This window comes from Phocoena sinus, chromosome 10 (genome assembly GCF_008692025.1).
Source record: "Phocoena sinus isolate mPhoSin1 chromosome 10, mPhoSin1.pri, whole genome shotgun sequence".
In the NCBI taxonomy this organism is placed as follows: domain Eukaryota; kingdom Metazoa; phylum Chordata; class Mammalia; order Artiodactyla; family Phocoenidae; genus Phocoena; species Phocoena sinus.
Window position 1 is genome coordinate 72,565,337 of NC_045772.1, and position 27,997 is coordinate 72,593,333.

General features: G+C 34.6%; 1 protein-coding gene across 4 annotated transcripts in view; it reads right to left on the bottom strand.

Moving 5' to 3' along the window:
• Positions 1-20,935: 20,935 nt before the first annotated feature.
• The window catches only part of LRRK2 (leucine rich repeat kinase 2), a 153,033-nt gene continuing 145,971 nt past the window's right edge, over positions 20,936-27,997 (bottom strand). For 3 of the 4 annotated variants that reach the window (XM_032644296.1, XM_032644298.1, XM_032644299.1), the window contains 4 exons: positions 26,648-26,800; positions 25,212-25,420; positions 23,343-23,414; positions 20,936-22,723 (listed from right to left, as the gene is read on the bottom strand). In XM_032644296.1, the coding sequence (XP_032500187.1) occupies positions 22,602-22,723; positions 23,343-23,414; positions 25,212-25,420; positions 26,648-26,800 (556 nt within the window). In that variant the 3' untranslated portion in view covers positions 20,936-22,601. The remainder of the gene's footprint in view (positions 22,724-23,342; positions 23,415-25,211; positions 25,421-26,647; positions 26,801-27,997) is intronic. The other variant, XM_032644297.1, reaches the window with a different exon arrangement.

Sequence of the window (27,997 nt, forward strand, 5' to 3'; positions counted from 1 at the left end):
TACTTCATAGCTCAAAGGTAGGTAAAATACATTTACTTATTTCAGAGTAAAGTCATACTATATTTTGCATACATTTTGCATAAATTTTTGGAAGAGTTATCTTATACTTTGGATCTTAGAATGGAATAGAATAAAGAAATAGACATAATTCTGCTCCTCCACCCCCACTCTATGGAGAAAAATTGCCAGATCAGAGAGGAGAATATGCGTGAGCTGTGTGGAAGGAGAGATTTTTAAATTAATAGTGCTAGGGATTCCCTGGTGGCGCAGTGATTGAGAGTCCGCCTGCCGGGGCAGGGGACACGGGTTCGCGCCCCTGTCCGGAAAGATCCCACATGCCGCGGAGCGGATGGGCCTGTGAGCCATGGCCGCTGAGCCTGCGCGTCCGGAGCCTGTGCTCCGCAGCGGGAGAGGCCACAACAGTGAGAGGCCAGCGTACCGGAAAAAAAAAAAAAAAAAGTAATGGTGATAAATGAGTTATGTTGTCTAAAATTAATGAATATCAATAGTATAAAGTACTACAGTGGCCTATGGATCCTTTTCTCAGATATGTGAGACTTTGTCCCTTTTAGGAATGAAGGTTGTGGGATTAACATAGCTCTGGAGCTTGTCCAGTTTGTTTTTTTTTTTTTTTTTTGCGGTACGCGGGCCTCTCACTGCTGTGGCCTCTCCCGTTGCGGAGCACAGGCTCCGGACGCACAGGCTCAGCAGCCATGGCTCACGGTCCCAGCCGCTCCGCGGCATGCGGGACCCTCCTGGACCGGGGCGCGAACCCGTGTCCGCTGCATCAGCAGGCGGACTCTCAACCACTGTGCCACCAGGGAAGCCCGAGTTTGTCCAATTTTACGCTGGCTGGTTGGGTGGTTGGTTGGGGCTTCCTTGCTTGGCATTTTTATTCATCCAATGCAGCTCTAGTTTTAGAGACCCTCAGGTCCCTCCTCAATGAGACCTGGAAAGTTCCCTGAGCGACAAAGGAATAAATCCAATTGCTCATAATTTCAGAGGATTTTCAGAGAGCTATGGAATTCCAAGTGTTCCCTTGCCTCGTTCTAACTCCCTGAAGGAGGAAGTAGAGAAGCTCTTGCTATGCCATTGTGACAGAACCTAATGAGTCTTGTTTGTAGTTATGATGAGGTGACTTCTTCATGAGACAGTGGACCTGCTGCTTATTTTCAGTTTGTGTTTTACCTCAAAGGAAATATGTGCCAATTACATTTTATTGTATTAAGGTTGTAGAAAGAGAGATCGAAAAAATATATAAAAGTAATCTTGGGCTATTTGATTGCTGTGTACATTACACCAGAATCAAATTGAATCTATATTGATATTGACAAAAATCCTATCATTAGGTTTACGAAAAATTCCATAATAGTAGTGTTCATTTTCTGTGGCTTATTTTTCATTTGGTGGAGGGGGAAAACAAATAATGGGTGATAGCGGCCTAGTTTCCAACTGTACCAAAATGATGAGTAATAAACATAGCTATTCAGTTGCTCAAAGAAATCTGTAGTAAAACTATTGGAACTAAGATCGATTTTAATTAAAATAAATCAGTAAGGAATTAATCGCAGAATACAAAATAAAAGCATGTTCTGTCAATAAAAATATAGGAAAGTAAAACTTTAAATCTACATTCACATTTTTCTCATAGGTTTAAGAAATTTTTAAAAAGCACATAACCAGAGTAGTTTCCTATTTCAAAGGTCACCACCTTCATAAATACTGATTAAATATTAAATGGCTGGCCCAGATTATGTTAAAACACACTATGGTATGTTCCTTTGTATTAATAAGGAATATTTCATTTTAGGTGTTTTAATGATTTTCCATGGAAGAAATGTCCTGTCTCCAAAGAAAAGCACTGCCACTCTATCGTTATTTAGCATAAATAGCATAAGAAAAGAAAACAAGGTAATTTACCTGATTTGCTTTGAGCTATTTTATCATCTGAATAAAAAAAGGGAGAACTGCTGTCAGTGATAGATTTTTAAATAGATTTTCCAATAGAAAGTGAATCTTGATTGCAGACAGTTCTTGTCCTGAGAGGTGTTCCCATATACATCTGCTAACTGAGTCAATACTCAGGCATGAATATAGTAATTATCCATTGACCATGGTATCTTAATACCCCTCCAGACCAGACCCATAAAGGAGAATGGCTGCACTAATGCTCCAGCCAATTTATAGAGTCAGTCTAGATGCATGAATTAGAACACAGCAAAATATAATTCTTAGATGACTTGAAAAGGTGCCTCAAAGCATAAATTATTATTCTGTTGGTGAAATCTGTTGGTGAAATGTAGAAGAGTTAGTTAAAAGTTTTTCATGTGACAAAAGTACTGTATAAATTAAAATTAATTATGAATTAAATGGCTACAATTTCTATTTTACAGCTGGATACCAAAATTCATGTACACACAACTTACAGATGATTCCAGGATTGTTATTATTATGAATCAAGGTGAATTTTCTTCATATTTAAATAAATAGCATGTAAATTTGCAAGATTGTCAAGCTATAGTAAGTATAGCAGAGTCAAAAACACACAATAAGAATGAGTACTTTACAACAAATGGCATGATTTACATGCAAGCACACATATTAAGAAAGATTTAGAGTCATCAAAATATTTTTATCAAATACATCAAAGCATTGGTCTCCAAAAGAATTTTCTCAATAACTATGTGAAATAAAATACTTAACAATGGCAATAGAATTTTGCATAAGGTTACCAGTCAATTATATATTCAAGAAACCTCAAAAAAACCATTTTGGGTAATATTTTTATTTTGGGACTTAGTGGATTGCAGGTTTCTTTTCTTTTTTAGTGCTTCTCTATGCTCTAAAATTCACAAATTTCCTAAATACAAACTGACTATATCATTCAAATAAAAAGTTAAAGCTTTTTTATTTTTTATTTTTTGATACTAAGATAAAATTTTAGAAATTGGAGCTCTTCTGGGAAATCCAAGACTTATGGTCAGCAAATCTATCTGAGAGATATAGGTGCAAATTAAAACAAACAGTAAATAGAGCTGGTTAAAAGACAAAGGTCTTCCTATGTGTTCTGATAAATCATTGCCAAAACTAAATTGTGCATAGTTTTATACACACACACACACACACACACACACATACACATTTAGCCAAAAGATAAGAGGAAATGGTTTACAGACAGTGTTTGGGGACACTCAATATTGTCTCTAAAGAAAAATTATACAATAACATTCCCCATATAGGTTAAATACCTGGAAAATTCTAGCTATCTGAAATGTGGGTTGCAATCAGGAGTCATCCCCAAACCCCCTTGCAATAAATAGAGATGTCACAAAACCCATGCATAAACTTCTCCCTCCAGGAAAAATTCCTTGGTGTCTCACAGAGAGTGCCTACCCTTACAGCATATACGAGGTTAATGAACTGGGATAAAAAGTGTTCTCATCACACTAGACTGAAGACAGTAAGAATTGGAACTGAGTGCTAAAAGCAGACATAATGACCCTATAAAGATATAAAGCTAGATATTCAACATAAGTGAGGAGAAAGAAAGGCAAATTAAGAAGAAACATAGAAACTATCTCTAGAGTAGGGTCCAACTGTCACATGCATATCAGCATATGCCAAGAGCATCATTGAATGGTATATAATATAATTGGCATTTATTTTTATGCCCTCAAAATAAGGTTAAACTGTTCAGAAGTCCCATGTCTCCCTGGGTCTGAAGATAGGCCTTCTGTGGTTCATTTTAGAAAGTTTACCTTGCAGAGGGTTTGGTTACCTTCATATAGAAAATTTTTATATGTAGAACAAATCATTTATCAATCATCCTGAATTATTTTATTAATTCAAAACAAACATATACTGAGTGTCATTGCAGCCATAGATCAAAAATCCTACCCTTGAGTAGTTTACAATCATGTGAGATAAATGAGTGAGGAGTCCTGGTAGTTCATTCACAAAATCAAGTATGTATAAAAACAGAATACATCAATTTTCTGCATTCCATATTGGTGGGAATGTAAATTGGTACAGCTATTTTGAAAAACAGTATGGAGGTTCCTCAAAAGATTAAAAATAGAACTACCATATGACCTACCAATCCCACTCAAGTATAGACCCAACGGAAATAAAATCACTATCTCAAAGAGATATCTTCACTCCCATATTCATTGCAGCACTATTCACAATAGCCTAGCCAAGACATGGAAACCACCTAAGTGGCCATCAACAGATGAATGGCTAAAGAAAGTGTGAGATATATATATATATATATATATATATATATATATATATATCATGCACAGTGGAATACTATTCAGCCATAAAAAGAAAATCCTACTATTTGTGGCAACATGGATGGATCTTAAGGGCATTATGTAATAGGGAAGAACATTTTGTATTCTATTACAAATTAATCACTAAAGGGATGTTGCCTATAAATTTAAATTATACATAATGGCTTGTCTCTGGGGACCCTGCCTCCCAGGTAATGAGCACTAAGTTAAGATACCCTTGTTTCCCTTGTTTAGCTCGCCAGAAACATCCTGAACAGGCCCACCCGTGAATGACTTCAGGGAGGAAGAAATTAACACATCCCCTCCGGAGGCTGATGGGAACCAGGAAATGTTTGACTTTACTCCTTCCCCTTTTAGTATAAAAGAAGCCTGAAGTCTAACTCAGGCAAGATGGTATTCTGGGGCATGAGTCCACCATCTTGGTCTTCTGGCTTTCTGAATAAAGTCTCTATTCCTTACCCCAACAACTCGTCTCTCAATTTCTGGCCTGTTGTGCATCAAGCAGTACGAGCTTGGACTTGGTAACAATTATGCTAAGTGAAGTAAGTCAGAAAAAGACAAATACTATACGATTTCCCTTTTATGTGGAATCTAAAAACATCTAACTCATAGAAACAGAGAGTAGAATGGTGGTGTCCAGGAGATTGAAGATGGGAGAAATGGGAAGAACTTCATCAAAAGTACAAACTTCCAATTATAAGATGAATAAGTTCGGGTGATCTAATGTACAGCAAGGTGACTACAGTTAATCATTTTGTATCAGGTACGTAAACGTTGCTATGAGAGTAGATCTTACATTGTTCTCACCACACACACACAGACACACACACAAAATAATTGTGTGAGGTGATTGAGGTGTCAACTAACTTTACTGTGGTAGTCATTTTAAATATATACACATACTGAATCATCCATCACGTTGTATATTTTAAACTTATGCCAATTATATCTCAACATAGGTGGAAAAAATTTCTGTGTTTCAAAAGTGGGCTCAGAATACTCCTTGCTATATCAAAGTGAAGATTAATTTCTGAAAGATACTGACCTGAGTTTAGCCTATAAAATAGGGCTTCCCCATCTACAAAAATGAAAAAAAAGTGAAAACAATTAGATCATTTTATACTTCTCTATAGCATACTTTTTAAGAGAATGAGATTAATTCTGTTGTTTCCATTCTTCTTTTAAATTCATTATAAGCAATCTACTTTTTGTATCTAATCATTATGTTATTTCAATGTTAATTTATTATTTTGGAGCTTTCTTATTTAATAAATCTCATATATATATATAAGTAATACATTTACCTATCAACATACTTAAAGTTTTTAACATCAACGTACTCTTGGGAATATATGTAGCCAAATAAATTAGACTCACAAATTAATATCAACCAATACTTCATACCTTTTTCATACTATTTATACTTATACCTTTTTCAAACCTTTTACAGCTGCCAATATGAAGTTTATTTTCTGATCTATATTTTACTTTATTTTCCCTAAACATTTTCTGGCTAATGTGTTCATAAGCAAGGAATTAGGCAAAAAAGGGAAAAAAGACAATTGTATAGATTTTACTCTACTGAGAGGATAAAATAGCCTGGGAATAAAATAAGAACTGATTTTGCATATCCATTTTGTGCCAAATCTACCTCTTGTATCACTGAAGCTTTTTTCCACTTAGCCAGGGAACTATTTATTAGGTTTCTTTCTTTCTATACATTTACGGTTGATGAAACAATACAAATATTTCTTCTGACTGATTCTATGTATGCCCTTTAAATATCTGTCTTCTGTAACTTCCAGTCATCAATTCTTTATCATCCTGTAACCTACTGAAAATGAAGGGAATCTGTTTGGATCATAAATCTTATTGACTAAGAGCAATAAAAATTCATTTCAACTAAGGCACTTGGAATTTCTGCAAAGAGTAGTTTTTCAGGTATATTCCTTACTTCTGACTATGAACTTATAAATACCTGAATTTTGTTAGTAAATAACCAGCCTATGGAAATCCTATTGAAATATTTATAATAATTTACCAGAATTATCAGGGATATCTAGGAATTTACTTTAGAAATATTCTCCAGTTCTCTGGTGAATTTAGCATACTTTAGCAAATACAAACACATTTTGTTGTGATATATCATTTAATAAATGCTTTGAAATGAGTTTTGTGAACTGTTACTTAAGACATAAGAAATACATTTATGCAAAGTATAGGCAAAGAATATTTATATTTATATAAAATAGAAGCAAAGATTACAGCAAAGTGCTGTATAAGATTACAAAAGTCACCATTACTTGAAATAATCATTTTCTAAGGGCCTATCAATTTCTCAGGTAGCTGGATTAAGGATAGGAATGTTTTCTCTTAATCAAAACAAATAATTGTAGTCCTCTTTATTCTGGTTTCTCACAGAGAAGCAAAATGTTTCCTACTCCCAAATTTAGAAAATAGATTTTAAGTTTAGATATAGTATGAATTTCCTCTTTTGCACACCTTTCTCCTTATGTTTGGATATTATTGTTTTCCTATCCTTTTCAGAAACAAACCTAAAGGGCAAGAAATACATTTGTTTCTAAAGATTTTTTTTTCATTTTGCTCAATTTTTAATTAAAATTCATTAATGATCTTATCTTTCAATTAATTCTAGAAATTAATTAATTGACTTTCTAAAATGTCCATGAAAGTTGTTTAAGAAATATTCTTCCTACAAAATTTTCTTTTGATGATGAACCAGTCTTTTAATTGATGAAACTTTATGATTTGTGAAAACTGAAATTACCAGTGTGGGTCTTTAGTCTTAAGGTAGATGCAAGATCAAGACAGAGTCATCAAAAACCTGTTCACTAATATTTCTAAGCATATAGATACAGATATACATATTGCCTTAAGACAGGCTTGTAAAACCTGAAATAATACCTAATAAAAGGCAAATCCAATTTTCTTACTTATTATCCTACTCTTGGTGTAGGAAAGATTTCCCAGGAGGAAAAATATTTGAAATACAGAACACTAAACATTTAAACAAATATATTCATGGATCTATCAAGATATGGAAGGATTCTTTAAGTTAGTCCCTTACCTTTGCAGAAGATGCAAAGTACCACAACCAAATACAAAAATATCAACTTCATGGTGGTGATTTGGGACCTAGAAATGAAGAACAGTCATGGTGGAGAATCAGATCTGCAAGGGCTCCTGTAACTGGAGTTTTTATACCCACACATAGCACCGTCTTTCATCATGGGCTAGGTATGGTAAAGTTAGTGATGACAGGGCCAAAGTAAATATCATAGCATGCCCCAGATGAAATCCATCTCAAGTTAGTTTAGTGTCTTATTTCTGTGATATCTTCTATCTTGAATCAAGTCCAGCTCACACCAAACACAGACCATGCCTTCTTGCCACCCTAGGCAAACAGCAGAGGCAGGAACTAAAAGCCCCAGGATTAAAAACCAATATGCCAGTGATATATATTTATCTGTACTCTACTGATCATTGCAAAAGTCTTAACACCTCAAGAAACTCAAATACTGTGATTAAATATTGTAATTGTCTCTCCCTTAACAAGAAAATGAATTTTAAACATTAACCTACCTTGAAACAAAGAACTCTTTACTTATCGATATATTATTAGGTATTTCCTTAGAGAAATATGTAGCTATCACATAGGGTATATGCATAGGTATAGACATACTAAGACATATTTAAGTGCAATATGTTTACAGTAATTGCTTTTTTACTCACAAGGATACATAATTCTCCAGTAATATACATTTTACCATGACGTTTATAATCAGATATGTAAGTAGAAGATGTATGAAAATGAGAACATCTGAAAAAATGTTTTAGGACAAAAATTAAATTGAATAGAAAATGCCATCCATAAATTATATATGTAGATGTTCTGGGATACAGGGAGCAAGTTCAAATTAGGATTTAAGAAGAGAAGATCTAGTCTGTGCTGAGCAAGGTAGAGGGGATTGACAATTAGAGGAATCCCTGATACTGGTCAGCTGGACCTGAAAACTAGAAGGGCCGACTCCATGGTTTTGATGATGCCATCTGCTTCTCATCTGCTCCCAGTCACTACCAAGCAAAGACTTCAGTGGCCAGAGGGAAAACAGTCTTTATTCCCTCCAGAAAAGCAGAATAATCCCAAGAAAGGGGAAAAGTAGCCAAACATCCCTTTCTTTCTTCTTTATTCACTCACGCCTCTGCTAATCTAAAGGAAAAAGTGATGCCTGCCTTCTTCGAGGGCCTCCTCAGTAAATACTGAATGCTTGTACTCCATGCTGCCTGCTCCAGAGGATCTCCTTAGTCTACTTACTGAATTCTTAAATCATTTTGAAAGTGGGAAGAGTTCCACAGATTTAAATATTTAAAATTCATTTTCCTGTTTAAGGTAACACATTTACTGAAGGCCAGGCATTTTTTAATCTGACATCAGTGAAAGTATCGGATTTTTCCTTGTGGGGCAGAGACCTGGAGAGTGGACAAACAGGAGACACAGGAGCACTGAGGAGAGGGCTGTTCATGCCACGAACAGAGAGGGAGGTAACAAAGGACTGACTTCACAGACCATAATTTTTCCAAAACCCAGCTCTGATTGTCTTAATAATTCACAAATAAAGACTGTACATTGAGGACTTTTCTCCAACACAGAAATTAAAAGTATAGCTAAGAGGGAACATTGCCACCATTACTGCTGCCATTTAAGACATACTTTTCTTTATCATACATGACTTCATTGTGAAGGAGATTTGGTCCCGGAGCACCCATTTATCAGGTGATCATTATGACATAATTATTCTTTTATGTGCTTGACTGTGAGCTTAGGTATGAAGGAGACCAGAATGAAACATTAAGTTACCTAGAGGCTTTTGGGGGAACTAAGAATACACAGAAGATAGAAATTTTCTATAAGTCAGGTTTAGTAGGCAATCCTATAGACGTACCAAGAAAGGCAGGATTTCTTTTAGCTTGGGAGAATCAGGGAAAATTTCATGGTTTCATAGTCTAAGGGCTGGACCAAGGCTTGGACTTGCAGAATCAGGGAAGGATTCCAAGTGGAAAATGCATTATGAATAAGGTCAAATGCAATTTCAAATATTTCAATGTCCTCTCTCTTTCCAGATCACTTCTTCTAGTAGTGTGATTATAATGATCTACTGGTTCCCACTCAGAACGATAATGCATTGAGCCTATTTACCTTTCATTCACCCTCACTTCCCTCAACAATTCAAGTACTTTCTTCCTTGGTTTAAAGTCTGTGGTCAATCATTATCATTCCCTTGCATGAACCCTCAGTTCCCTTGACCCTCTCTATACTTGCTTGGCAAAACCACAACCATGACTTAAATTAGACTCTTTCCTTTTCCCTACCTATACCAGGCAGATGAACATGATAGGGTAAAAACACATCGTCATGCTATCTTGTCTCACTTAAATTCATTACCCAAGTGGATTCTTAAGACAGTCAGTTATACTTTGTAGTCCCTTTGCTTCTATGCTCTTCTGCTTCATATTTTTTCTCTTCCCCAATAGTCAATATCTCCTTCCCATCCTCCCTCTTGTCAATGACCTTACTTCTAAATTTCCTAAGAAAATAAAAGCCATCAAAAGAGAAACTCTACATCCCCATGCAAGCACACCTGCTGGTATTTGTACCCTGAACTCTGCCGACCTTCTTATTAATACAGATGAACACTATGTGCTGCCACCTAAGCTTGACCTCCCATTTCTGTACTGGATTCCATCCAGGAGCATCATGCCAGGACTTTGCTCATTTCTATCCATATCATCAACGTTTCCCTCCTCTTTTGGCTTACTCCCAACCATATAAATATATGCTGTTATTTGTCTTTACTTAAAAAATGAATAAATATAATAAAACAAACAATTTTATGGTATCTGAATTATATCTCAATAAACCTGCATTTTTAGCTATTGAACTCACTTCCTCCAGTTCTATTCCCACTCCTCCACCGCCCTTAATGGTTAAACTTCACAAAGGAGCTACCTGTGCACATTGACTCTGGCTCCTGACATTCTCTCAGAATGGACTAACTCCCATTGTTTTCGCTCCAGCACTGCACACAATGTGCTCTTGTCAAGGACACTGTATTCTTTTGTGAATCCAATGGTCAGTTTTCAGTCCTGATTTTATTGACCTCTCAACCTCATTTAACACAGTTAATCAATTCTTCCTTCCCAGTACACCTGACTTCTGTGATTCCCAGTTTTTTCCTGCTTCATTTGTTACTCCCTCTTCTGCCGATTCCTTCTCATCTACAAGACCTCTTAACACGAGGGTCTGGAGGCTCAAATTTGAATCTCTTCTTTTTTTCTAGCCACTTTACTTCCTTGGTGACTGTACCCAAGTTCTATGGATTTACAAGGCCCACTCCATCAGCCCCAACTCTGATCTCACCTCCTACCAACTCGCTCTTACCCTCTTTCCTCCAGCCTCAGAGGCCTCTCTGCTGTCTTTGGTGAAGCTCACCAGACAGAATCCCATGTCAGAGCCATTGCATTTGCTGTTTCTCTCCCTGGAATACTCTCTCTTCAGCTATCCACAGACTGTGCTCGCTCACCTTATTAAAACTGGAGTTTTAATGACATACTTTGCAAATAGCTAGCGTCCACTTCTATATGTTATAATTATTTTCCTCCAGAATAACTCTTTTCAGGGTTATAATTAAACTTTAGCCTTAAGAATTAAAGCCTTGGGCTTCCCTGGTGGCTCAGTGGTTGAGAGTCCACCTTCCGATGCAGGGGACACGGGTTCGTGCCCCGATCCGGGAAGATCCCACATGCCGCGGAGCGGCTGGGCCCGTGAGCCATGGCTGCTCAGCCTGCGCGTCCGGAGCCTGTGCTCTGCGGCGGGAGAGGCCACAACGGTGAGAGGCCCGCGTACCGCAAAAAAAAAAAAAAAAAAAAAAAAAAAGAATTAAAGCCTCTCTATACGTAAAACATTTAAGTTATGGATAATTTGCATATATTTTAAACAGATGTCCAGAAAGATGGTTAGATAACATAATTATTTGTCACTATTACTATTTTTACACTATTAAATTTAATATTAATCAATATTCTAATTTCAAAGTAAATTAAAAGCACTTTTAAATTTCTTCTAAGTTATTTTTACTTTTAAGCAATTGCTAATTCTTCCCCTAAATACCACCCCCTCACCTCATAAATGTTTGCTCAAATACTATCTTCTCATGGACACCTTCCCTGAATACTTTTAATTACAAACCTCACCCCATGACACTTCTTCCTTCTCCCCTCTTTCTGCTTGATTTTTTCTCCATAGTTTTCACCACCATCTAATGTATCCATTTTGATTTAATCTGTTTAATACATTTAACTATTGTCTGTTGTGAGTTCTAGAATGTAAATTCAATTAGGACAGGTATCTTCATGTCGTTTGTTCACTGCTGAGTCCCAGTGCCTAGAAAAGAACCTGGCACATACTCGGTGCTCAATAAATACTGAATGAATGATTTAATGAATAATTTTGGGGGGGCTCAAAAATAAACATTACATTAAATAATAATGTCAGTAATAATCATAATTAGGTGTTAGTACTGAAGCTATTTATATTGAGATTCATTTCAACATAATATAGCAGGCATTCAGTTAGACACATTGTACTGAAACAAAGAAAATATTGATGGTTAAGAAAAAGTTCCCACCATTTGAACCTTCTAGTCCAGATTTATTCTCAGTTAATGACACAGGGAAAATGCTATACTAACAGTATTATAGTTTTGTTTGATTTCACCAACTCAGATTTGCCTAGTAGTGAAAAATTGTTACAAAGTTTTAAGATGTGTCCTAGAATTTTTTCACTATAAGGTTAATAACTATAGATAAAATTTGGTTTACAGTGGTGCTAAAAGTCAAGATGACAATAAAATGCCAGTAAACTATATTTATATATGTGGTCTTGGTATGAGTTTTTTTTTCAATTTTCATTGAGAACCAGATAATTCAATGCTTATGCATGAAAGCATGTAAGCTACAAACCACATTTGTTTGACCCTAGTGCCTCTCTCCTCCTCAGACCACTCCTTTTAGGATTCCACTTCAGGTTATTCTTTTTTACCTTCTAAAGTTTTTCAAAGTATCCGTTATTGATATTATAAGAGGAAAAGTATTTTTAAAGGAATTAAAACTATCCACTTAGCAAATGTTAAATAGTGTTCTTAAAATAATTTTTCTAGGAGTTATAATTATAACCTCTTTTCAGGGTTATAATTAAACTTTAGCCTTAAGAATTAAAGCCTTGGGCTTCCCTGGTGGCGCAGTGGTTGAGAGTCCACCTGCCGATGTTCTGGTGCATCTCATATTGTTCTGGAGCATCTCATTATGTAGCTCCTTTTTACAAGGAAATTAAGCACTTTAACTCTTTTGTAATAGTATATTGTTTGGATAAAACCATGTAATAATGCTAAAACATACACTGCATAACTACGGTACATAGCTTAAAAGCACATCCAACAAAAAGAACAATAGTCAAATGTTTCCTTCTTGATTTTAAAGGATGTGGCTTAAATGTCTGTACACATAATGATATACTGCCAGAGGAAAAGTCAACAGTTGAAAGAACAATAGCATCAGGGTGGGCAAGATAGTTTGTTTTATCAATAACGTTTATTCCAGAAGCAAACACAGAAAATGTTAAACAGTGTCTCTTTGGATTGTGGAACGAGTTCCCTACTTTCATATATTATTACCTGAAATTATATTCAAAAGTTGAGTGTCTGAAAATTAGAAAACTTTTACTATATGGGAAGACTCATACCAAAAAGAAATACAATTGAATTTTTAAATAAATATTATTCAAAGTTATATAAATAATTTAACTAATATTTAACATTAGATATAGACAATAAATAATTTTCTACAGTAAATTGCCACCTCCAATTTAACTTCCCCAAATTTTCTTAGAGTAATACTTAGTAAGCAGAAGAAACTGGTAATGTTGGAACAGACTTTCAGATAGTGATTTAGAGTAAATGAGAAATTTTGCAGGGTTCTGAGCAGGCTATTATAGTGACCTTGATACTTACAGTTATTATGTCAACTTCTTTGAATAAAATTTTAAAAGGAATTTGAACACCGACCTTCTCTTGATAAAGAGGTTTATAGTAAACCATATCCCTGACTATAGCTTTATGTCTTCTCTCTGCATTTGTATCATTGAAATGGTTTCTTTTGCTCAATCTAAAGCATATTTTTAAAGATCCCTCTACCATTTGTCCTTTAAAATTACCCCTTCACCCCACTTATTGTATCAATTCCCTCTTTCTAGCTTTCTTCTGCTTCTTAACATGCACTGCTGTCTTTTCATTCTTGTTGCACTTCTTAGTTAGGCATACTTCTCAACCCACTTCCATCAGCTTTCCACCCTATAAGCCCTGTCCTCTAAATGGTCACCATGGACGGCTTCAACACCACATGTATTTGCTGTATTCAGTCCTGATAGATCCTTATTGAATGTTCTGTCTCTTTTGATTCCACTGATCATCTCCTTCTTTAAACTGTCTCCTCCTTGGGCTGTCCCATTCTGTCTGTTCTGAATACAGATGTGTTCCAGAGCCTTCTTTCTCCAATGTGACCCTCTTCATTGGCCATCTCACACTTTCACATTTTTAAATGATGGTGCTATAGAATGAATTGTGATCCCTCAAAAATTCATATGTTGAAGTCCTAACCCTTAGTACCTCAGAACATAACCATATTTGGAGATAGGGTCTTTAAAAAGGTAATTAAATTAAAATGTCATTAATGTGGGCCTCAATCCAATACAACTCGTGTTCTTATAAGAAGAGAAAATTTGAACAGACATGTGTAAGACAATCTGAAGACACAGGGAGAAGATAGCCATCTATAAGCCAAAGACAGAGGACTAGAGCAGTTCCTTTCCCCACAGCCCTCAGAAGGAAACAACCCTGTCAACACCTTGATCTTAGACTTCTAGCCTCCAGAACTGTGGGAAAATAGATCTCTGTTGTTTAACCACCCACTCTTTGGTACTTTGTTATAGCAGCCCTAGCAAACCAATACAGATGACCTCTCAACAGATCACTTCCAGATCTGCCTTTGACCCATAATTTCTTCTGAGTCTTGGATCAGCACTCACAACTGCCTACTGAACATTCCCATCTGTGTTTTACAAGAAGCTGAAATAAATGTCAAAAATGAGATAATCATCTGCCCCATACCTGCTACGCTTTTCCACTTTCCAGTATGTCTTAATACTCAACACTTTAAGCTTAAAAGTTCAGAATTATTTTACATGTATAGTCTTAATTGTAATGTTAAAACTGAGTAAGGCAGTATGTGGTGATGTTAACTAGAAATGAGTGATACATTTCATTATCTATGAATCATTTACTCCTTATCAAACCATATGCCCTACTGACACTTGACAGGCTGGGGAAAAAAAATTAAATCCAAAGAGATAAGAAGAACTCCAGAAATTTATGAAAATTTTTAGCATATGTTTTCAGGACAATGTTACCTCATTAAGTGCCAAGTAATTAGTGTGACCTCTTTTTAAATTGAGAGATAACATGCATGAGTAAGTAAATAAAATATAAATGTGTAATTTAAGAAATTGTTATACAACAGAACCCCATCTAATCAACAACTAAGTCTAGAGATAGAACATTTTCCAGCATCCTAGAATCCCCCACCTGCCTGCTTCTCAATCATAATTCCTTTCCTCCTTTATAGAGATGACCACTCTCTTGACATTTGTAATCACCATTTCTTTACTTGCTTATAGTTTTGCCATCTATCTACGCATCCTTAAACAAGAGTTCAGTTTTTCTTTTCATTTTTGTATGAATGGAAGCTTACTGTGTATATTCTTTGTGTTTTGCTTCTCTCACTCAGTGTAATGTTTGTGAGAATCACCCAGGTCTTCTTATTTGACATTCTGTCTATGTGGAGATATCTTTTAATTTATCTTAATTTAGATTCTCAAGGTTTCTTGTATAAAGATTGGTATCTTTCATCAGTTCTAGCCATTTCTTTGCCATTATCTCCTCAAACACACCTCTCCCCTATTCCTCTTCTGATAGTCCAATCAGACAAATGTGAGAAATTCTTACTCCATCCTACAAGATTCTTGACTATTCAGTATATATGTTTGATCTATTTTGTTATCCCTGCTGCATTACAGAAAATCTCTTTGGATTTATCTTCAAGTTTATTAACTTTTTGTTCACCTGTCTAAAATGCTATTAAACTCATCTATGACATTTTAACTATAATTATTATATTTTTCCTTTTTAGAAGTTCCACTTGATTCTTTTACAAATCTCCTTAGTCATAATTATGGTTTCCTGACCCCTGAAGAAATTGTCAAGTTTATCTTTGTTTCAGATTCTGTTTCACAATTCTACAATAATATTTGGACTCTTAGACAGCCTCTGAGTTGATCCTGAAGCTTCTCTCTCATGTTGTCTTCTTTTCTTGTAGGCTTTGTTTATTAAACTGTACACTGCTTATTATCTTGAAAAACTTATTTATGTTATTTAAGAGAAAGGATAAATATCTATTCCTCCAGAGAATATGTAAGTTTTCTTTTTCCAGACACTTAATCAATACCAGTGGAACAGCTTTCAATAGTCTCTTGATGTTTTTTGGAAACACATGTCATGTAAATTTGGTCTGTAAATATATTACGAATTCAGTTACAATGTCTCAGATTCTTTTATAACCACCTTGCTATGCTCAGCACCAACACAATTTTACCTGGAGGGAGAGGCTGCAAATTGTGGGGTGAGTGAAGTCTGGTTTACCTTTATTCGAAGAGTATACTTCTTTGGGGATACAGCTTTATTTGAGGAGTGAATCTACAACTAGACTCCCCATGTTGGGTAGGACTTCATTTATGTCTTCTGTCCCTATAAATCCTTCAAAACCTCACCCCAATTTCACCAGAATTAACAAATTCACTCAAGCAATTGGTTGTTTACACATGTATTTATTACTTTCAAAACATATCAGAATTTTAGTTATCAACCATAGATGTTTTTCATTGCCACCCAGGATCCACTCCCCCAGTTGCTGGGAAGGTTGTAAACTTATCTGACAGCCTGCTCCTAGAGATGCCTCTGCTGAAAGTGTTGAAATGTCCAAGGTTACTCTGCCTTCTTCAGGTATCCCACATCTAATAACTGGCCTGGGGCTCTCACCCCAACCTAGGACAACCCTAATGTAGAAGCTTCACAGGTCTCCATGAGGTTAACTGAGGCCCTGTTATGTTTGTGACAACACCCAATTTCTCCTTTTACCCATTGTGCTTGCTTTCCCCCTGCTCCCCGCGACCACGTGTGGATTCAGGGAGCACAAACTGATGAACTTCCTGCACAATAATTTCTATCTCAGAGTCTGCTTGCCAGGGAATCTCGCTTGTGACATCTTTTTGCAACTGATTTTATGTTAATTCAATTCTTGTGAGAGAATAAACTTGTATGATTTCAGCCCTTTAAAATTAAATGATGACCTTAATGATGTATGGGCCCTTTTATGGTCAGTTTTGTAAATGTTCTTTGCATTTGAAAAAAAAGGGGGGAGGGATAAATTAGGGGTTTGGGATTAACATATACACACTACTATATATGAAATAGGTAACCAACAAAGACCTACTTTATAGCACAGGGAACTATACTCAGTATCTTTTAATAACCTATAATGGAAAAGAATCTAAAAAAGAATATATATGTGTGTGTGTGTATATATACACATATATATATAGCTGAATCACTTTGCTATACACCTGAAACTAAGACATTTTAAATCAAAGTTTATTACAAAATAAACTTGTAACTTTGAGAGCTTATGTATAAGTTTGTTAATTCAAGATACTTAAATAAAATATCTAGAGTGAAAAAAACACATATGGTAAAGATATTGGTTGCCATGTTCTTCATATGTCCATCATGTCAGTTATTCACTGTGCTGTTCAAACCTCTGCCCTCACTCATTTGTTCTTCTTCTGTCTAGTTGCTCCATTATTGAGAGAGGTATGTTAAAATCTTTCACTCTGTTGTCTAACTATTCCTTGTAGTTTTGCTAATTTATACATACCATCTTACGGAAAAACCCAAATGAACTTTTTGGCCAACCCAATATTTGAGAATATGTGATTATATAAATTTTAATGCATATTGTGCATATAAATTTAAAATTTATGTCTTTACGGTGGATTAAACATTTTGCCATTATGAAATAATCCTCTTTATTTCTGGTATGATGTTTGCCTTAAAGTTTTTTTGTCTGACATTAATATTGCTGCCTTGGCTTCATTTTGGTTGTTAATTGTATATACACATTTCAACACTTAAATATACTTAAATTTTAGACGTATCATATAATGCACACAAGGATTTTTATTGTCTCAAAATCTTATCAACTGGATCATTTAGTTCATTTACATTTTATTTAAGCACTGATACATTAGGTTTTATACCTATGAACTATTTATCAGTCCCCTTTTTTTGTTTCTATTTAGTCATTTCTTACTTTCATTTGGATTGAAAAATATTTTGTAATTTATTTTTTCCCTCTCAACTAGTTTGGGAATTATATACTCTGTACTTATTCTTTTAGTGGGTACTCAAGAATTGACACTATATACATTGTCAATATATACATATATATCTAACAAAATCTAGACTTTTCTTTCTCCCTAGCTAATTCAAGGACTTTAAAACACTTTTCATTTTATTAATAGCTTGGGTGATTTTTTAAAAATAATATGGATGATACGAATTTGGGTTGTAACACCAGGAAGGATGACTTATGGGCCTTCCCAGAAGCTTGCTGTCCCCAGTAGGGAGAGGATGGGACAGTTCTGCTTCTCGCTTACGGAGACGTATCCCTTCATGTTCCAGCCCAGTGGGAATACCTGTCTATATTTGATTCCTGACCTTGGAGTGTGTTGGGATTTGTCCTTTGTCCTTCAATCCTTTTGAAGCTGAGAAAACTGTCGCTATGTTCACTAGGATCAGCAAATGCTCACAGGAAAAACAGCTTTGGTGTTCTGCTTAAGTCTTTGTCTTCACCTTCACTTTAATTTCAGCTTGATACTTCTATGCCATCTTACCAGATCTTTTCCTTCTGTTTACCTAGGCTTTTTAGTTTTCAGCAGATGGACTTCTCCAAATCATTGCCAACTGGAAACAAAACCAAAGCCAATTTGTTTTCATACTACTTTTATTAACACAAAGTCAGTTTCTCCCAGCTTCCACTAAATAAATGCTAAGCAAATATTCAAAGTATTAGTTTGACAGGTTGCCAAGTTACTAGCTTTCTCGATCTCTGATACCCATGATATATAATCCAGAGGCCTTAGTCTGTCACTCAAGTAACACAGCAGAATGAATAATCAGCAGAATATTGGCTCCGTCTACCAGCTTCAGACGTCAAAATTCACCTTTCTCTCATCAACAAATATAAAGCAGCTAACAGTCCTTTTAGGTTTGGGGATAAAAGTGATAAGAATATGCTTCTCACAACAACTGTATGTGATAGTATTTTTGTCCCTTTTGACATCTGAGGACATTAACATGAAGACAGATTAAGCAACATGGCTGGCACAAGGAGATGGGGTCAGGCCCAGGAGCCCAGAGCACATCTCTTAACTTCTACAAATTTTTTGAATCTGACACATAGAATAAAAAAAGAAATTTTAAAACATTAATTCTTCTGTGTGTGTAAACTTTCAAGGGAGATTTTTCTACATGTTTTTGACAGGTAGGCTTTTAACTAGGGATTGAAGACAGGTTGATTATTTCTTTACTTTTTCCATTATGTGCAATTCTGCTATAAAAATCTCCTTCAGTCACTGTTTCAAGTTATGTCAGTTTTCTCTCTTCCTATTTACATTACCTTGAAAATGTAAAAATTACTTGAAGGAACAATTAAATAATTTATAGACCAATTTATATCATGACATTTAGAAAGTAAGTCAACACCTGGAGAAACATATTCTTTAATATAAAGTCAATAAACCAAAAAGTGGAGGTAAAGAGTAAAATGTCAATAGTTATGGATGAAGGACAACTTATTTATCTGTAATTTACACATACTAATTATCTTTATGGAACACCAAAATGTACAAAATAATTGAGGGCATTTTATGAAAATGGGATTGAGTTGACTTAAAAGACTAACATTTCACTAAGGGTATTGCTACATATTGTTACTACTTGTGTTTACTTTTGAAATGAATATATATCAGTGAAGACATTCTATTGTATGTGGCTGAACTTATGTTCATCTCTGAAATAAAATCTCTCTTGCTAAACAAAGATACTCCCACCTTTATTCAAGAATTCTAGTCACATAAAACTGAAATGATCTCATTTATTTTATAATCTCCTACTGCAAGAAGAAAGAACTGTCCAGAAATTATCAGAAATTCATAGAAGGTTTTGAATGCAAAATTAAATTTCCCATATATAATTATGTGCCAGGAGCATTGTGCTAGCCAGTAATGTAGCTCAAACATAGTGGATATGAAACAGATAAAATTTTTAAAAACCCATATTGTAGGAGGGGAAGGGAGCAAAGAGATGTTGAGTGTAATACATGGAAGTTACATAGAAAAAATAATTCTGTGCTAAGGCAGAAGAGTTTTCATTGGATGATCTTCAACCACACCGCTCTCTCTACTCCCACTCCTACCCCACCCCCCAACAACAAAAACTCAGAGCAATCTCACCCCACTCTGTACACAAAACATTACCCAGCTCAGAATAGGGATGTACCATCTGGAAATCAGCAGCCACAGGCAATTCATTGGAGGAGAGAAAATCATAAACCCTATCAAGTACACTGATCTTCATATTAAAAAATTAAGTATGTCCATAGTTAATACCATTGATAGAGTTGCACTTAATATGCTTATTTCAGTAAATGCAGAAAAAAATCCTGTTAACTCTTTGCAAGTACCACTTTCATTTCGACACGAGGAAATCCCCTTGCTGTAATAGGCTGACATGGAATTTAGACCAATGTAGGATAGAAAAGTAAATCAGTAAGCAGCAATAGAACTGACAAGCAGGCAATCTTTTTTGCTACTTCTGTTCTGTTTCATCAATATGTCTTACCGTCCAGATGAAAAATAAATAGTTCACACATAATCAATAATGCCTGCCAGAATTAGATTCAGAGAAGCTCCCTTTTCTTTATATCTAAACTTCCCCCAAAGTATATTTTCTGTTAAGATAAATGCTTACGTTTTGATAATGATTAGCAGTTTACACTAGGGTTCAAATCAGAAAAAAAAATTAAATGACTATTTTTTTAATAAATCGGTTGTTCTAAAGTCTTATTTTTTGAACAGTACTCAAGAGTGAACCATTCTTCTTAAGAAAATTTTTATGAGAATTTGAAAATAGAATACATTATGCCCATTGGGTTTTATCCCGAGATCCTGACAACTGGTTGTACTATAGAAAATTGAATAAAGCTCCAGGAGAATATTTCAGTTAGCAACTCCTATAGTGGAATGTTACATACACAGATGAATACAAAGTTTAGATGGATTACAGACTTATATGTGAAAAATAAAACATTATCACAAAGTTTTAAAATTCACAAACATGCTTTAAAAAATGTTTATTGCTTCATTTAAATACAATGTTCATTTACCTATTTCTCCATAACTGTCTTTGGCATATGAATACAAAGTAACAATGAGAAATATCACAGGAACAAATAGCTCCATCATTTCTGACTTTTTTTTGAACTACACAACAAATTAAAATATAGGTCCTCTGAAAAATGGAGAATCTTTCAGGGTTAAGAATTTATTAATTACCCTTAATATAAAGAAATTTAGTCTTCATATAATAAAATTCTCAGTTTTGAGATTATTAAATGGGCTAGTTATCCTATCATAGGGAATTGTTTGAAATTATAAATATTGGCCAGGGTCAACAGATTTACCAAAAATGTATTTTTTTAAAGCAGAAATGACACTTAAATGGTTACCTAGGTACTCAGCCCTGATACTCCTACCATGGGAATTTATTTAAACAATTTAAGTATAATTTAGAAGATTAGGTTAACAGGTACCATTATAGCTAAAGCTCCTTTCTTCTTCAGCAAACTGGTATGTTACATTCTTGTCCCAATGGTCTTAGTGGGAGTTGTAGAATTCTATAATTCTGAAAATAGTTTCTACCTGAATGATGTAGAATTTGCAGGGTCACAAATTTAGGAAGAAGAAGAGTAGAAATATTTGGAGTGGAGAAAATTAGGAACAAGTAGCCAGTGGTCTGGCTTAGCACTTAGAATCAAAATTAAAACATAAAAATATCACTTGAAGGACTGAACATTTTATTTACACCAATTATAAAACTTCAGGGCTCCATATTCAAAGGCAGAATTGTAATTAGGAAAAGAGAGTGGCTATGTCTTTCTTGGAGAGGAGGATTTTGACAATATGTTGGTTTCTTATCAGCACATTTCATGGCATTTTCTTTTAGATAAAGTGAAGTTGTATGAGATGCTCTGCTTGCATCAGGAACAAAAAGAACTCACATCCCAACAAAGGGCTTTATTAGTGCAAATTCACTGACTATTTACAAGCATATATGATAACTTCATTTAAAAGCAATCTAAGAAGGAATGTATTACATGTAAAACTGTTCTAACATTTTTATTCTGTTTTATAGAATATCTAGAAAGTAGTCCAGCAATAGACCTGTCAATCACAGAATGTAAAATAAAGTTTACCTTCATTATGAGTAACAAAACAAAAAATTATCCACTTTGTAAATTTCACTACGAGTACTGCAATTAAGTACTTTTTCGATTTCCTTTCATTACTTAATCCACAAGATTAATTAGGATATATAAGAAACATTAAGTTTATACATTTTTACAAAATAAAACCTATAAACATTCCTTCATATACACAGTAGCAAACAGCAAGTAGTGGAAATACCCATTTTTTTTTTTTTTTTTTTTTTTTTTTTTTGCGGTACGCGGGCCTCTCACTGTTGTGGCCTCTCCCATAGCGGAGCACAGGCTCCGGACACGCAGGCTCAGTGGCCATGGCTCACAGGCCCAGCCGTTCCGCGGCATGTGGGATCCTCCCGGACCGGGTCATGAACCCACGTCCCCTGCATCAGCAGGCAGACTCTCAACCACTGCGCCACCAGGGAAGCTCTGAAATACCCTTTTTATATGTGAACATTTTTAAAAGAATATTTACAAGATAATAATTTTCCCATCCAAAGACAAAGATTTCCAAGATCTCTCTTATTCAACAGATATTCTTCTCATTTTTTCAGCTAATTCTTTTCTCACTCCAATATGTTTTTCTAAATTTTTCACTTCATGTGGAAGATTGATGTCCCAAACAGACAAGCAGGACTGTATCTCTAGAAAATTAAAAAACAAATCATGTTTCAAAGATCTTCCATGAGACATTTTTATTTTACTTTTTGTTAATTTATATTTAGTTGCCTTGGACAAATGTGTGTGTGTGTGTGTGTGTGTGTATGTAAATAATGTACTAAATTATTGCCATTTATAAGAAATTACATTTGGAAAATGTTTAAAATACATTCTATAATGTATTTTGTTCTATAACTACTAAACTTTAATAAGTGTGGACCTTTAATAACCTATAACACTTCATTTTCTGAAAGAAATAAAGATTTTTCAAACACTGTTCAAAATCAGACATAATATGGATATAGGTAATATGTAAGGAAAAATATCCACATTTAGTTTAGGTTTGAGCTAGTTCTCATTTTATAGTGGTTGATATTTCTATTTCACCTGAAAAATAAATACTTAACACTGCTAAATAACTAAAACTTAATTTTAAAGATTTATATCTAAATTATTTGCACTATAAAGAAGCTACCAATTAAAAATGCCTAAAGTTTTATAGCATATGTAATATTTACTGTAAATGTATAAACACATAATATGTTATAATCATTCATATCATTGCACCCTGCTTGGAATATAGCATATCCTATTAAACATTACCTTTTTGATGTTGCATACCTTCAATACTCTTCCGGTTATACCCCAAAACGAGCATGACATTTTTAAGGCTTCCTTTATCAAAAAATAAAAGTTTTCTGTTAAAACAATATAATAAGTTGGACTTCAAAGCGTACAACTGTTCATATTTAAGACACAAAAACCTTGGAACTTACAATTCCATTATTTATGAGATCCCTCAACTATACTGAATAAAAAAACTCTCCAAGATGACCAGAAATTTTTTAAAGTTAGAAAATTTGTGATCTACTCCTTATTATCATTCTTATTAATTGTGTGAATCTGAGAAAATAGCTTAACCTTTCTGCAAAATGGGTTCAATATTTATACAGTACCCCTCCAGCCAAAGTTATATGTCGAAGAGATAGTGCGAAAGTGCTTTGGATACTATAAGGCACTGGTCAAATGTGAAGCATCTGGATAGAGAGTTGCATGAATAGATAATATACTGATACCCTGTCACATAACCATACTTTATTCTCAAGTCATTCAATAATTTATTCAACAAATATTTATCAAAAGCCTCTATGTACTAGGCCCTAGGCTAGGCCATGGGAATAAAAGGGAACAAACACAAGCAGAGCCAACCCACATGGAGTTTACAGTCTAGTGAGGAGATTAGTTACTACTCAGTAACTAAGTTATTAACTAGGCAAAAGATGAAACCACACACATAAAACCTTGAGGTAGGGCGAAGCATAGTATTTAAGAGGGACTGAATGTTCTTCTAGACCAGAAAGAGCAGAGAGGAATATGGCAAATGATAAGGGCTAGAGAGCTAGAGTGAAGCCAGATCATGCCATACATTGTACATTAAGTTTAAATTATTTAAAAAATCAATAAAACCCATTGAAATCTCACTATAATGTCAGTAATGAACAACCATTTGGATGCCAAAGTATTGGGCTGGCCAAAAAGTTCGTACGGAAAAACCCGAATGAACTTTTTGGCCAACTCAATACATACAAATTAAATTAAAGGATAAAACAGCCTTGGTGAGTAAGACTAGAGGGACGACGCCCTGCACACCTACTACTTTGCTGGTGTGGACGTGTGTCCTGGTAGTCACCAGTCACTAGGAGCACCTCATTCTAACTCCTGTGCAACTCTGACACCCATTCATGGACAATGGGTGAGGTTGAGGAGAAACATTTATCTCAGCCCTTAATATATTCCTGTAAAAGGAATTTACTATTCTCTTTACCCTGTTAAACATTTTATTTCTCATTTGCTAAAGCTACATTAACTCTAGTTTTGCAGAACTTAACCCCATTTTTGTGATCAACTCTATATATACTAAGTCTATTCCTTAAAGCAAATAATTAGTCAAAAGAAGATAGTTAAGTGTGAGTATCATGTGCTATCATGATTTTTTCATACTTAAGTAGAAAAGGAGTACCAAGAAAAAACATAAAAGCTTGAGTAAAACATGATTTGTAAATTGTGAAGTTCGGCATATATTGCTACAAGAATCTAAATTTATTTATAGAATGAAAAACTAGTAGGAAGCTTAAACTATGATCAAAATAAACATCTGTTTTAATTTCTTTGGTCAAAAACTTAAAAATACTCAACATTATATGTTTTTGTCTTAATTATAAAGAACAAAGAGAAAGTAAGACCCAAATTTAGTGTCAGAATAATCTGCTTCTCTTATGGGACTAAAAACATCTATTCCCTCCGTGTTTTTAAGGGCCCTATTCAAAATACATCCTGCAAAATTTCACTGTGAACTTCTGAGACACTTCACATGACGCTGGAAAGTGAAGAGAAAACTTAAATTTAAAATAAAAACATATTTTTATAGTCTTAGAGAATATGAAAAAAAAGATCTAAAGGAAAGAAACTTGCCTAACTGTGCAGTCATCATGGCCCTAACAGAATCACAAAAGCTGTGAATTATACAGATGATTCGACGAGCTGAAAGATCAAGGAGTAAGATATGGCCCCCCCCAGTCCCTATCCAGAGGGCAGTGTTCTTCTGGAGGCAGAGAGTTTTCACTCTCCCAGAATAAGACATTTGGTGTTTCGCTTCCTTGCTTGCTTTGACCAGCTCCTCCCTAAAAACCGTAAGGAAAGTATGCATTAATACTTTTTTCAGAAATAAAGAGATAAAATAAATGTGTGTCTCTCTCTGTATATACAGACACACACACATATATAACATTTTAAATTATGAATACATGACAGCATACATTACATACTATTAAAATTGTACAGAACTAATTTTGCTAAATATAGTATGTCAAAGAGCCACGTTTCACTACATAAAGCATAAATGATCAAAGATAACAAAACTGTCTCCTAACTTCAAGAAATTCTGAAATAAATAAGATAGATACAATTTTTATTAATAAGCCTATGTAATCCAGCAAAAAAAAAAGAACCAATTTGCCCAATACGAAGAAAAAAAAGTTAGTTTCAAAAGGTTTTTATGAAGTCTAAAAGTTATAGAGGAAAATAAAATTATAATCATCTACATGTAAAAGATATGAATACAAACGACTGAATTTTTCGCTGAGCTAATGAGTAATTCATGACAAAAATGAGGTATCCAGAAGTAAAAGAATCGTAATAATTTTAGAATTTCATGAAGTAAGGGACCCTTTACCAGGCAGAACTTCTGAACATAAATTTCCTCACCATCCAGAGAAAAACTAAGAAGGTGTTAGGAAAGTAAACTCTGAAATCTCATTTTATGGATACGGTATATAATCTAAATGTTCTCCAGCAGATAAAAAAATCTATACTATAAAACCAGAACAAAACTATGAAGTAGCTAGCAAAGAAGGCTGGCAATGGTCCTGTGTGCCAGCAGCAGCAAACAAGGGATGTGCTTGATGGGAAGTCTCCGACACACTGTATCAGACTGAGCACTGCGGCCTCAGTCTGGCATCTTGATCTTCCCTCCTTAGTGCACTGGTCAATCCAGTACATTTTTTCACCCATATTTTATATTGTTTTGTGACTTTTTCTTTGTAATACCTTGAGGAAACCATATCTATTATGTGCCTATTTTTTTTTTCAAAAATGAAATTTGTTGGATACCAACAGATGGTGCTGAGAAGCATTAACAATTTTGTTTCTGAGGGTTGTTTTTTTAAATAAGCCATACTTCCTCTCTCTGTGAAATATGAAGTGTAAGGACAGCTCTTATAGGCATAAAATAAAGAACCAATGACACTGTACCTACAGTCAACAACATATTGTACACTTAAAAATTTGTTGATTGGGTAGGTCTCATGTAGTATTCTTTTCACAGTAAAATTAAAAAAAAAATAATTTACTTTAAAAAGTGCACACAGTCTATCAGTTCACAGAGTTTTTCAGTCTTCTTGTCCCATACTTCCACAAATGGGCTATTTTTCTTAGCAACATAAAGAGCCGTGTCTACCACCACTGCTATGATGTTGGAATCACTGAAAGATGCATAAGAAAACCTAGGGGGAAAGAAAAGAATGTCATTTCATTTTTCTAGTATTTCAAAATATAATACAACCTTATTATGTTAGCTCTTAATGCATATAAAGGATTAACACTATTTTGAAAAAGAAACAGGCTAGAGTATTTGGCAATTATTTCATATTATCCCCTAACCATTCTGAATAGAATACTTTGTGAACAAAAGTCCAGGACCAGAAAGCTCCACAAATGAATTCTACCAATCATTTAGAGAAGAGTTTTAACATCTATCCTTCTCAAAATATTTCAGAATATTAGAGGAAGGAATGCTCCTGAATTCATTCTATGAGGCCAGCATCACCTCAATACTAAAAACCAGACAAAGAAAACACATAAAAAAGAAAATTACAGGCCAGTATCACTGATAAACATAGATGCAAAAATCCTCAACAAAATATTAGCAAACCAAATCCAACAATACATTAAAATGATCATATACCATTATCAAGTAGGATTTAACCCAGCAATGCAAGGATTTTTCAATATCCACAAATCAATCAGTGTGATACACCACATCAAACTGAAGAATAAAAAGCATATGATCATCTCAATAGAGGCAGAAAAGGCTTTTGACAAAATTCAACATCCATTTATGATAAAAACTTGACAGAAAGTAGTCGTAGAGGGAACATATCTCAACATAATACAGGTCATATATGACAAGCACATAGCTAACATCATTCTCAATGGCGAAAACCTGAAAGCGTTCCCTCTAAGATCAGGAACAAGACAAGGATGCCCACTCTGGCTACTTTTATTCAACATAATACTGGAAGTAGACACAGCTATCAGACAAGAAAAAGAAATAAAAGGAATCCAAACTGGAAAGGAAGAAGTAAAACTGTCACTGTTTGCAGATGACATGATACTATACATAGAAAATCCTGAAGTTGCTACCAGAAAACTACTAGAGCTCATCAATGAATTCACTAAAGTTGCAGGATACAGAAATCTGTTGCATTTCTATACACTAACAACAAACAATCAGAAAGAGAAATTAAGGAAACAATCCCATTAACAACTGCATCAAAAAGAATAAAATAACAAGGAATAAACCTACTACAGCAGATAAAAGAGCTGTACTCAGAAAACTGTAAGACTCTGATGAAAGAAATTGAAGATGACACAAACTGATGGAAAGCTACACCGTGTTCACGGATTGGAAGAATTAATAT